This window comes from Enhydra lutris, unplaced genomic scaffold (assembly GCF_002288905.1).
Source record: "Enhydra lutris kenyoni isolate GAN:26980312 unplaced genomic scaffold, ASM228890v2 scaffoldscaffold17, whole genome shotgun sequence".
Lineage (NCBI taxonomy): Eukaryota > Metazoa > Chordata > Mammalia > Carnivora > Mustelidae > Enhydra > Enhydra lutris.
This window is the reverse complement of record NW_019154101.1, coordinates 37400928-37414663: the sequence shown is the minus strand read 5'-3', so window position 1 is coordinate 37414663 and position 13736 is coordinate 37400928. Positions and strand designations below refer to the sequence as shown.

The 13736-nt window shown below is 39.7% G+C and overlaps 1 protein-coding gene across 2 annotated transcripts in view; it reads right to left on the bottom strand.

Annotated features, from left to right (window-relative positions):
* Positions 1-13736, bottom strand: part of LOC111147605 (utrophin) — a 552279-nt gene that overhangs the window by 346919 nt on the left and 191624 nt on the right. For both annotated transcript variants that reach the window (XM_022503758.1, XM_022503757.1), the window contains 6 exons: positions 13050-13163; positions 12235-12390; positions 8460-8630; positions 6482-6661; positions 1780-1914; positions 156-305 (listed from right to left, as the gene is read on the bottom strand). In XM_022503758.1, coding sequence (XP_022359466.1) covers positions 156-305; positions 1780-1914; positions 6482-6661; positions 8460-8630; positions 12235-12390; positions 13050-13163 — 906 coding nt within the window. The remainder of the gene's footprint in view (positions 1-155; positions 306-1779; positions 1915-6481; positions 6662-8459; positions 8631-12234; positions 12391-13049; positions 13164-13736) is intronic.

Sequence of the window (13736 nt, the reverse complement as noted above, 5' to 3'; positions counted from 1 at the left end):
TCCTCTAAGTGTTATGTCTACTCTTCCCCACCTAGTATTTCAATGTCCTCAACACCCCTATTCACGTTGGTTACCAACTCTTTCCCCTGGTAAAAGTTCTCGAGGTCAGCTCTATACCGTGACACCTATCAACACTTGTGTTCCCCAATTCTTACCAGGTGACTCAGGTCTTCATATCGACTATTAAAAGCCTCCAGTTTCTCACTGATTATATCATCAAGAATCCCTCCATCAATTAGAGTCTGGCCAAGTTCTCGAATCTGGGTGCGATTATCCGCTGGGTGTCGCAAAACAGATTCTAGAGACTAGACAGGGAGAGGAGAAAAAAATACACATTGACGGAGGCAAAATATATAAAGGATCCTAAAAATGCCCACTTTTTTAAACAAGTAATTCCATTCTCTAGAAATCTCCCTAAAGAACAAGATCAGAAACGAAGTAGATGATTAATTTACAATATCCATAATAATACTAATAAAAACCTAAAATTGAAAACTCAGTATGAATGACGATACATGTTACTAGACTTGCATAAAAGTAATTTCACTAATTATTAATTACATAGGGAAATGTTTATGGTATGCAAAGTTTAAAAGCAGAAAACAACACTATACAAGAAAAATTATGTTATTGACTATTTTACTAAAAACAGGAACTCATTTTTCCACAATATACACAGAATGCTAGGCACTATTTTATATACACACTTATTATATACATAAATCTAATCAGCTGATGGGCCAAATACTATTCCCATATTACAGATGGGAAAATTGAAGCTCACAGAGGTTAAGTACAAAAACATACAGTAAAAAGTAAAGCTATGATTCCAACTTTAAGACTCTAAAGGCTCTTTTTATCCATTACTATGATGTACTGCCTTCTGGCGTGGATAGAAAATAATAATAATTAGGAAGAAATACACCAAAATGTTTAAAAGTGTTTATCTTGCTTTTTGCTTCTCTCCATTTTCCATGTTTCTGGAATGCACACGTGTAATTGTCATATTTGGAAGGTATGCTTTTAAAGTAAGCTTTTCAGACTTTCTCTTCTCTCAACCTCTCGCCCTGGGATCTTACTTGGGAAGCGACATCTTTCCTCCCACAGCCTCAGTCCGGCTCTTGGACTCCGGGTCCCACCTTGGACTCATTTCTGACCTTCAGTCCAGTCATCCACTCAGTTACCCTTGCGTCCCTTCCATTTTAAAAGCAAATGGAACCTCTTCCTCCTCTTTTATTGGAAGCAAATCTACTCTCTTCATATTTGAATCCATCGAAGAAACAGTTCTTAAGTTATCGTGTGCCACATGTCATGCTGGTCACTTGGGAACAGCCTCCTGGAGCTCATGCCTAGGCCTGAGGACAAGCTCCAAGGACAGGACCCAGGCCTCCACTACTAACCACTTTACCCTGTCCCCAGCTCTTTCCCCGGGGAGTTGTCTAATGAACAAAAATAACTTTATGAAGAAACAAGAGAGCGATCACCCTAACAACAGAAGGCAGAGTTTCATCCTGGGAAAGGTAAAAACCAGCTGGAAAATCACTAAGGTGCTCCGCTAAATGCACACATGCCTAAAACGTACTATCAAACCGCTAACCCACCCCACGAGGCTGAGTTAGCGGGTCACCCATAATCTAAATTCGTGGGATTGTATTAGCACTTCAGGCCACGGAAGTCCACGGAACACCAGAGAGAAAGCAAATGCGTGCGTCGACACAAAGCACCGCGCTCCTGCTCGGAGCGGTCACCTGCCTCGCGGCAACCCGTAGAAGGCCCTACCTCCAGGGCTTCGTTGACGGCGTCCGCCTTCTCGGGCAGGGCCTCTGTGCTCTTCATGCGCTCCTCCAAAGTGCTCAGCCAGCTGGTCTCAAGATCCAAATAGTGAAGCAGCTCGATCCAGCAGGACCACACCTCCTAAGTGAGCAAGAAGAAAGCTCGGCTACAGAAGAAGTCATTGCAGGGGCGCCTGGGTGGCTCAGTCGGGTAAGCCACTGCCTTCGGCTCGGGTCATGATCCCAGAGTCCTCAGATCGAGTCCTGCATGGGGCTCCTCGCTGGGCAAGGAGCCTGCTTCTCCCTCTGCCTGCTCTGCCTGCTGCTCCCCCTGCTTGTGCTTGCTCTCTCCTCTCTCTCTCTCTCTTTGACAAATAAATAAAGTCGTTAAAAAAAAAATGTCATTGGAGATGCGATGTGTCTCCAGCACAACACATTCTCTCTAATCGATAAGAACGATGTCATTTGGAGAGGAGCATATTTGGAAATTTAGAAACTGATGAAGTTGGAGCTTCAAATAAGGGAAAAAATAAAGTTCTTCAACAAATCATATTAGACCAGTTCGGGGAGGCGGGGGAATAAAGAGGAATGAGTTGCCTCCCTCTGTGCACTTAAAAAAAAAAAAAAAAAAAAAAAAAAAAAAAAAAAACTCCAAGGATCTGTTTAAATGCTAAAAATAAAACTATATATAATGAGTAAAAGAAACCAGGAGGGAAACATTATTAGTTTTGTTTTTTTTTAACAGGAAGGTAAAAAGTACTCCTAACTGCAACACTTTATAACAATCATACAGGAAATTAGAATTCCCTGCTGTCTACCCTATTGCAATTCAGAGCTCACTGATCTAACAATTTGCTGTATACTCCTTCCAATTTTTTCCTAAATTTCTAGGAATGTGTCTTTATCTGAAGAGAGTCACATGCAACCAAATGGAGTCATACTATACTCACTACAGTAGTCCCAATCACTTATTCCCCATTCCTATGCGAGTTTTGTGGGGAAAGGGATAAATTTATCCTCCAATTCCAGAAGCAAAATTATGAGAGGAACTACCTCTTCCCATATGGGATGAGCCTCTTTGATTGATCAATTTAGAAGGAAGAGTCCAGCACGGAGCCTCCTGGGATGACCCGCTTTCAGACCTACTGACAGGGAGAAGGCACATCCCAGCCCCCCACAGGAGGTGTATTTAGCAGGTCAGCGGGCAAGACAGTGAGTCTTTTAGGTTTCATAGGCCGCATTCATTCTCCATCAGAGATTCTTTTTTGTTTATTGTACATGTGTTTCGGTTTTTGAACTACCCTTTTAACATAGACAAACCATTTTTAGTTCATGAGCCTACAGACACAGGCCACAAGCCAAATTTAATCCTTGGGCTATAATCTGCTAACCCTGGCTAAGATTAAAAGGGAAAAGAGGTGTCTAGTCCCTCCAATTTCTACACACAGACAGCAGACCAGGATCTACCCAGCGGCAAGCAGAACCTTATCTCTGGTGGGAAAAAAAGATTGAGTCCCAGAGGGGCATTCCCAAGAAACCAACTGGTCCCAGATCAAGCAACAGTCATGCCCCCGGACTGGGGCACTGACCGCCCGCACATACCTGGCTGGATTCCAGAACTACTATTATTAGTTTTCAGAGTCACCATTACCAGTGAGTGTTACTTACCTTCTATTCCATCAACATTTTTACATGGGAGTGCCCACTGAGGTTTTCCTGTGCCCATCTCACCATGTACGTGGGGGGGGGGGGGCAGATAACCTATTTCGTGTCCAGATCTAGAGGTGCTGGTCCTACACTCCTGCACCTGAAAACTGCTTCAGGAGCCACATTTTGCATCTGGACCTAAGGCAGGTCACAAGACACTGGGTTTCCAGCTCGAGGCTGCACTGAATATGACTTTGGGAGTCCCAAGGAGAGCCAAAGTGCAGTTTGTGTGAGGGAGCGATGGAACGAAGTCACGGCCAGAGAGTGAACTAAGATGGACTAATAATAACCACACAATTTTTGCCACTCTTGCCATTAAATGGCAAAACTGTTTTCTCCGGGGCGCCTGGGTGGCTCAGTGGGTTAAAGCCCCTGCCTTCAGCTCAGGTCATGATCTCAGGGTCCTGGAATCAAGCCCCACATCCAGCTCTCTGCTTAGCAGGAAGCCTGCTTCCTCCTCTCTCTCTCTCTCTGCCTGCCTCTCTGCCTACTTGTGATCTCTATCTGTCAAATAAATAAAAATAAAAATCTTAAAAAAAAAAAAAAAAACTGTTTTCTCCTCCCCCAGGATGTGGGCTGGCCTGGGCAACCTGCTTAGAACAAAAGAATGCTATGGAGGTCATGTTCTACCAAACTGCAGGCCTAGCCCTCAAGGGACTGGCAGCGTCTGTTCTCTCCCGCCTAAAAGCCCACTGCCCAGCTGCCAAAAAGCCAGAAAACAGAGAGGCCAGGAGGAGAAAGACCTGCAAAGGAGAAGCTGTCGCCAGTGCCCCCACTGAGCAACCTGAGTGAGCTCTCCCTACACCGCATGGAGCAGAAGAGCCACTCCGCTGGGCCAGATCAGCCCACAGCAGCAGAAGAAACAAGAAATGGCTGTGTTTGTAAGCCACTGTGTGTGGGGAGGTTTGCTACATAGCCACTGATAACGGAATTGTAAGTGTATCTATTAAACACATAAAAACAGGGATGGGAAGAATATATACCAACTCCTGGAAACTGACTACTTCAAGGAGGGATTAGAGAGGGTATGGGCTGGAAAAGGAGGAAACGTAGTCTGTAATGCTAATTTGTTTTATTTCAAAAACAAGATCTGGGAAAATAAGGCAAAATAAGCTGGAGGATACATATATAGGTTATACAGACTATATGGGTATTAATAGTATTATCTGTACTTCTCTAAAGTTTGAAATAGTTCATGATTTAAAAAAAATTTTTTTAAGGCATCTAGAAATAATCGAGGTAATAAACTTGGACTCTGCCAAAGAGAAGCATTCTTACTCTAATTTAGGAATTGGGACTATTTCTGCCCAAGATTCCTTAGTCATCTGGGGCATCATTTAAGAGCATTTCAGTTTTTAAGCTTTTTTCATCTTTTCATGTCCCCCTTTAAAGATATTAAGGCCTCATCTTCTCTCTCTCTCTTTTTTTTTCCTGGCATTCTTCCTTCTCTTCTCTCAAAGTAATTCTCTCAAATCAATTCTGAAGTAATTCTCAAAGCAATTCCAAATTCTCAACATACGTATTTCATTCCTCATCCTAAAATTGCCACCTCTGGGTCATAAACACAACTTGAAGAAATGACACAGAATACGTGGTGGTGGTCTTTTGTTAGATTAGTATGACTTGGGACTTTGTTCACTATTTTAACATATTATGAGTTGTTATTTTGGCTGTAAATAAATAGGAAAACAAAAACACGGGTCAAACTACAGTAAAATTCAAGTCCAGGATCATTCACCAGGACCCAAGATTAGGCATACATAATATTATATTTACAAAATTTTAAATTTTAATTCTCAATTGAGTAACCTCGGGTATTTTATGTTAGACAATACAGCTGACCTCTGAACAACACAGGTTTGAAAGGCATGGATCCATTTACACATGGATTTTTTTTTTTTTTTACAGCACAATAACATAAACATGTCTTCTTTTCCTTACGATTTTCTTAACATCTTAACTTACATTATTGTAAGAATACCATACATGATACATAAAACATGCAAAGTATGTGTTACTTGACCACTGATGTCATCAATAAGGCTTCTGGACAATAGAAGGCTGTTAGTAGTTAAGTTCTGGGGAAGTCAAAAATTATAAACAGATACTCAGCTGACATCAGCTGACATCAGGTGTGGTCAGTGCTCCTAACAACCCCCAGCCCCACACCGTTCAACGATCAACTGTATGTTAGCAGTAAGGAATGAGGTTTCATTTGACTTACAGCCTTCTTATTAACCAGTCTGAATTACACATATTTATCATAGCACAAAATAGATTCAGAACAAGCAAGTACTGAATGAATTTAAATATCACAGCTGGGATTGTTTACCATTGTAGGATTTACCACGATACAGTCATTTATTTTAGGTTGAACTGAATTTAAATTATTTATAAATTGAAATGCTTCTTAAATCTTTTCAGTGAGATGCAACAGAAATCACACCAACATCAAAAAACAAGTAAGCAAAAACGTATTAAAAAAAAAAAAAATAGTCAAAGCATCATCTACATCTTCAACCAGTGGCCAGGGGGATAAATGGTCTAGCAAAATACCAGCACATTATAAGTTCTTCTTTCTGTCAGGTGGCTCTCTAACTTCAGATACCAGTCATAATAAAAAATTTCCTTTCACCTCTGTGTCCTAACCAGGCAAAATGAAACAAAACAGAAGCTCACATTACATTGTTCTAGAATTTTAGAATTCAAACAGACTCTACAGATTATCTGAAACACAAAAATCTTGATTTCACATATAAAAAATGTCTAAAAATATGAAACATCTGAAATAGTTTTCCTAAGACCCTTCTACTAATTGAAGGCAGATTTGGGTTTCCTATTTTTTATCCCAGTTTCCTTTTATCAACCTGTTATCCAAGAATGACATTTTCTTTATGAACCCACACAGGAAAAGAAAATTCGAATTTTTTTCCAACATATAGAAATGGTCAGTACTTTACAGAGTTTGATCTCAGAAATACGCCACTGATAAAACAACATACCTCTAGCGTGTGGCATTTTCCTCGAATTCTGTTACAGAGAAGTTGGTAATTCTCCAGCACAACATTCAGCTCAGATGTCAATTCCTGGCCACCAGAGGGCGCCTTTGCAGCTAGTAACATGATGTTGTCCTTGAGAATCTTCACTCTCACCTCCTTCTGCAACACGTCCTCTTTTGCCCTCTGTTCCAAGAAAGGATGAACTTGAGAACTGTCTGCCTTTCTCAGTAACCAATTTCTTTCTTTTCAAAAAGATAACTAAACCAAAATTAAAATGCTGACATGATTCTAACTACCTAATTGGAACATTATTTAGGTAATCGCCACAGAGAGTACTTTTGAAATAAGAATGCTGACTGTAACATTTACATTTCATAACAAGCAATGTGAGCCCCTAAGTCACCTTCAGTTACTGACATGAAGTATTTTCAAAGTCTGGGTCCATGAAAAGAATCTAAGTGAGGTATTTTCATTAAACACTGTAAGTCTGAGCATATTAAACTTTAATAAATAAATTTTCACCACAGTAGAGGTATCATTTAAAAATAATGTAAACATACCTGTTTTTATCCTAAAACATAGGTGTGTCTATGCTTCTGATAATTAATAGCATTTCGAAGATGATGACCAAGTTATACTGGGAAGTCTAACCTAGTCCGGCTTCTTTCCTGACTCTCCCTCCATGCTAGGGATGAAGACTCACTTTCAGAAAAATCAACCTAGAATAGCTTTTCATTTTCCCTTTCAGCTTTCCTTATTGCTTAATGGTTTTAAATTTCCCTCGGTTGTTAAAGTAACTAAGTATAGTGGTTTTAAAAATTATAATGGTTGTTTGAAACAATAAAAACAAATAGAATGTTGCCCCATCAAGGGTTTTAAACTTATTTCTCTAAGCTTTCATCCCCAGGGACTTTAAGAAACCACAAAACTACAATGCTTATAATATAAAGAAAGAGAATAAATTAAATGAAATGGTTCTTAACAGGGTAGGCTACCTTTAATTACCTTATACTGAATATTTTAAAAGCTCTCAAAAAAGCTACACTAAAAGAAATGCTTCAGTGAAAATACTACATACAAGTACCAGAAAAGTCCCCTACTGTATTTATTTTGATTCATATTCAATAAGACACTAATGAAATATAATCCCTTTTTAAAAGATATACAGGGATTTTTGCTTTAATTATGTTTTTAGACAAGTTAAATTTGGTATAAAACAGTTACTATGTGGCTTAATCTTACTTTTTTAAAAAAAAAAAAAGGCTTTAAGACACTATCTCCTTTGGTTTGAACACTGAAGGACACTTGAAGCAATGCTAGAAATTTGGGAATGATGCCCAGTTCTTTTACTGTACAAAACAAGAAAGCATTCAAGACTATTGACACAGGAATGTAAATTTACAGGAAATACATCCTGTGGACCCAAATGATATTAAATCCCTTGACCATGTTCCTACCGCGACTCTTACCTGCTTGAACAAAATTTTGTTATTCACATGTTTCCCATGAATTCACTGGAAGAATACCTTTGCTAAAATGAAGATAACTTGCAACCAAGTTGGGAAGTCACCCTTGTTCCTAACAAAAGACAATGCTTTAAAACTTTTGGAAACAGAGAGGGCTGATGGTTGCACAACACTGTCAATGTAATTGATAAAACTAAATTTCTGAGTCATTCTCTGTGGCTCCCTGAGGTTCTAATGGAAGAGACAGTCTTCGGGGCTTTCATGGACGCAACTCATGCACCATATGTGACACGTGGACTCCCGGCTTCCTCTTCCTGGTAAAATCATAGCAGCTATCCTTTCATACTTTTTTTTCCAGTTTGAAATCCAACTACACAAGATTATATGTCCATGTCGTTCTTCACAGATGACAGATAGACCGATAGATTCATCCACCAATTCATTCGTTCATTCAGTCCTTCATATTTAACGGAGAAGGGGACCTATCAAACCTGTTGCCACTGGCCCAGACTCACCTTCATCTCTTCCACCGCACTCTCGAGTTCTTCAGGGGACTTGTACTCAAAATCCCTCTCCAGGTACTCTTCTTCTGCCTGGGTCATCCACTCCTGCATCTCGGCCAAGTCTTTCTTCAGGTTCACTGCTTTTTCCTGACTTTCAGACAATCTATTTTTTTGAATAGCAATCTGGAAAGGAAAAGCCATTCACCCAGATAAACAAATGCTAAAACACTAAATGTCAAGTTCTAGTTTCTAATATCTAAGGACACAGGGGTAACTTTCCACCAAGAGCCTTGTTTTAACATTCAGATAAAATCCTTCATACATTTGTGCTGACGTTGTGGAATATTAGTGACAATGAAAACAATCCTTGTAACTGCGATGCTATACCACATCTTGGATAGCAATCTAATATGTAAATACCTATTAAAATTCTAAAAATGCATAACTCTTGACAGAGTAATCCCAAGTGAAGGAATCTAACCTACAACGATAAAAACATATAATTTAAGGAAATCTACAGTAGCGTTATTATGGAAAAAAACCTGGAAGCAACCAGAATGTCCATTTTCTCCCATAAAACACTGCCGTACAAAATTCTGGTTTTGATAATCTACTATACTGTATCCTGCACACCGACACAAAAAAGTAACATCAGAAAATAGGTTTTGTCTGAATCTCATTCAATAACTTAGTTAAATATTTCAGATAATCACAACACTTGATATAAAAATATGTTCAGAGAGACCCTCCAACCACAAACGGACTTCAACTGTGAGAGGAAAGAGGGAAAGAGCATCCCACAGAGAGCACCCAGCGCTCGCTTCCTCCCACTCACAGGAAATCTCAGCGGAGCAATCATGGAGTCAGGGCCTTGGCTTGGCCACAAAGCTGACAGAGACCAAAAGCCAGCACAGGAATAGGACGGCTCTCGTGAGAGAAAGAGCGAATCCTTAGAGGCTTTCCTGTTCCCACCCTCCAAACAGGATCACAGACATAAAAATAAAAAGGGGTCAAACAGGAGCTCTGCTTTCCTGTCCCCATAAGGGGCTCCAGGAGCCAGCAGTCTACGCAGTCCCCAAGTCCTGCTGATCAGCACTCTAAGTGGGGTGGCTGTTTTAAAAAAAAAAAAAAATACATATATACAAATACAGATTCCTTGGGTTCCGCTTCCAGAAAATTCTCCTTACTAGCTTCTGGACACTAGTCAATTATATAAATTTCATAGATCCAGAGAGTAATAAAGACACTAATGAACTTTTTTTTTTAAAGTTCCAAACTATAATTAATTATCCTGAGATGATATATTTCTTACTTTTTGGCATTAAAATGTGCCTTGTTTCATGATACCAGGGATATAATAGATGAAACAGATTGTTTTTATTTGTTGATTGACTTTATATATCCATCCTTTCTTGGCAAAATAAAAATATGGCAATGTTATATTTGTCCAAAACTTCTTCAACCTTTATACTACTCAATGAAACACAAGAGTCTGGAATGGCTTTAGACAATGACTCACACAGTACATGGTTGCCTCCTTGATGAGGACACTTAAAAATTCCCCACATATTTACCTTCATGATGAATCGATGGTAATTAATAATTATTATATGTTGTCATATCTGTACGTTTGTGTATATGTAGATAGATACATAGATGTAAATATCTATGTCTGTCTGTATCTATCTATCACTTTCTTTGGTCCTTGCTGGCACTTCCAAACTATTTTCTGTATTTACTTTCTCCCAATCTCAATAAATTCAAGCACAAACCATCAGATTATAGCACACTTAGAGAAATTTGAATTTGGCTAGAATAGATGATATTAAAAAGTTATTTTCTTAAGTGTGGCAATGGTCCTGTGGTTTTGCAGAATACTGTCTTTATTCATGACAGAAGCATTTTGTATTTAATACTCATGCTAAAGAACTTAGGGGTGAAGTGTCATGATAGCTTCAAACTCCTGTCAAAAGCACATTCTTAGGGAAAAAAAGTGTGTGTGTGTGTTCGTGTGTGTGTGTGTGTGTGTGTGTGTGTGTAGAGAGAGAGTGACAGAGAGAGAGAAAGAAAATGTGGTAGAACATTATAACTGGCAAATTAAAGAATGGGTATGTGGCTGCTCACTCTACCTTTATTTCAACCTTCCTTTAAGTCTGAACATATTCAAAATACAGAATTTGGAGGAAAACAATGGAAACAAAATAATACATTCCAAGGATGGAAATTATCAATTTTTCCTACATAAACATTAGCCAAAAAACATTGTATGAAGAGATGTGTACCATGTAAGGGCTGTCTGCAGAACAGTCCTGTATGTCACACCTTCTCCTCCAATTTTCCACCCCTCCTCACTCACATCAGCTTTGTGTAACCTCACTGGCGAAGCACAAGCAATCAGAAGAGAACTACACTGCAGTCCTACTGTACCAGAGTTGCCCTCCTTCAGTCACCACGGAGAAACTATCCAACAGCAATTCTTCCACAGAGACAGCAGACCTCACCCCTCTCATGTATGACACACTTCATTCCAGAAACTATCTTCTCTCAAATTCTTCTGCTTCCTTATTTTCTCCTTCTAACCGAGGTCCTTCTTTTTGTCATGCAAATATACTCTAACATCTCTTATTTCTAAAAATTACAAAAACAAGTCTTCGGATACCAGGTCCCTGCACATACCCCATTTCTCTGCTCCCTTAAATAGAGAAATTCCTTCCTCAAAGTTGGTTATACTTGTTGTCCCAACCACTCACCTCCCATTTTCTTCTCAACATTCTCCAATGTGACTCTCTTCCCTGTCAAGCCACCAGACCCTTTTCTCAAGGTCATTTAAAGCCTCCATCTTGTCAGATCTAAAGCTCGACTTTCACTTCGCCTTGGCCTCAGCAATCCTCAGTACAGGGCACCATGGAAAGCTTTCTCCATCTGGCCCTGGGGCCTCACAGCCTCCTGGAGTTTCTCTGCCAGCTGACCCTAACTCCTCAGAATCTTTGGACTTGCCCTCTTCTCCTTCCAGCAGTAAGTGCTGAAGAGCCCCATGGTTGTGCCTCATAATCTCACACTTAGCCTTTCCAGAATGGAAATCATCGTTTCACCTGCTCTCACAGAAGCTTCTCGTTCCTTGAGTCTCCACCATTTCAGCAAACAGCACCACAATTCACACCGAGTGGAAGCTCTACACAAACCCTCAGCTTCCTTGACAATTCCCTTTTCAAGATGACACGTCCAATCCATTACTAGACTCCTGTCTCTAATTTCAAATATAGACCAACCCTAACAGTCCTCGTGACCTCCACCACTATCTCTCCAGTCTGAAGGGCCAAGACAGCAATAACCTCTTAAATAATCTTCTCTGTTGTCACTCTGGCTTTCCCACATGGTAACGTCACTTCCCTGCTCAAACCCCTCTGCTTTCTGTGTGAAATCATCCTTGAAATAAAATTTTAAAATTTTGTTTCAAAGGCCATAGACAATTCATCCCACCTACATACTGACTTCGGACCTTACCCATCCACTAACTCCTCTCTTCATTCTCTTCCAGCTACACTGCCTTTCTAGTTTTTTGTTGAACACGCCAAGCTCATTCCCACCAAGGAGCCAAACCGGCCTGTTAGTGCCTTCCCTTAATTAAAATAAAAATCCATTTCTTTGCCCCAACCTGCCACCCATGCTATAGCTGTTCTAGACCACTGTTTTTCAAACTGGATGGGCTACAAAATCAATTCAGACACTGTAAAAAGGGAACGGTCTGCCTCTTAAAAGCCACAGACAGCAGACCTGAAAAACGTACCTCCTTGCCTAGTTTCTCCAGTTGGGTTTGGTAATCCACTAGTTTTGTCTGCATCCAGGTTTTGATCCCAGCAACTGGACAGCTTCGAAGGTTAGCCTCTATTTCTCTCATGCCTTTCAGAGACGAGTCCATTGTTTCTATTTCATTAACAAAGGCCTGAATACAGAAACAAGCCCATATTGAGTTCATTCCTATATAAGTGAGTGCCATTACTGTAATTTGTCTCTGCTTGCATCCCTGAAGATATTATAAAAACAGACTCTTTGGAAGTTAGGACTTCTAACTACTTAAGAAATATTGTGCCTTGAGAAATTCATTTCACCTGGGTGCTCCATATAGCCATCTGCCAAATTAGATTGGAAATACTTGACTCTCGGCAGGGAGTAGTGGTCTCCATTAATTTACAGAAGCCTAATGATTTCGCCAAATATAAATTGCATGAGTCTTACCGGCAAATTTCACTTGTTAAGTATGTTTCTCTTTAAGCCTCACCATGTGGCATAATAAGAGCAACGTACAATTGGCGATTATGACCCTAAAATTATCATTGGAACATAAGATAGCAGCTCCTAATGAATTAAAATTGCTCTTGTTCTCTCTACGCAGAATTCTATAACCCTGGCCAAAAATGAAAATATAAATAGTCATTCTTTTAATAACTTCAAATTAAAAAAAAAAAAAGGTTTACGATGAAAGATCTTTTATCTCGGTTTATTGTCATGTCATATTCATGCAATTTTAATAACAGCAAGTAACAAAGAAGCAGACGGAAATGTTATTTGTTACAGCAGAGTTCCTAAATCAGCAGAACTCACAGAGCACTGGTCCAGCTGACTCTGAAGCTCTTCCGCGTCTCCCTGGACAGCCTGCTCTTTCATTAAGAAGTCTTTCACGCCATCCACCCACTTCTCAATGACTTTCAAATCCGCCTAAACCAAACGCAGTAACAAACAGGGAAATTACTCAGTGACACTCAACCTAGTGCATCTCGAGGTCTATCGCTATTGCAAGAAAGGCGACGTTTCACAACTTTGATAGCATCGTTTCTATTTATTGTGTATCTTTTTTTTTAATCTTCCAAATTTGAAAATAATGATTTTCTTGATGATTGACTAAAATCCTTAAGAGATGACAGTTTGGTGATCATTCTAAAAATCTCAAAACACTCTCCAGGGAACCAAGCTACTTTGCTTAAATGTGCGCAACATCAGTGATTAAAAATTCAAATTACAGGAAAAATGCTTTACTAGATGTAATCAGCTTAAAAAATCTTTTCTTCTCATATAATTTAGAACAAATTTTCTCCAAAAGTTAGCTACTCGAAGCAGGGATAAATTAATAGCATAGTGGAGGGGATCCAATAGATTGATTGCTAGTAGTTCTGCTGTCAGACACCTTGTTACCTAAGAACCCAGGACAGTCCGCTGCTCAGCTTCATCCTTTCACCCAATATTTACTAGGCACCCACTGCAATCCTTACTGTGTGTGGTGCTGCAGATCAA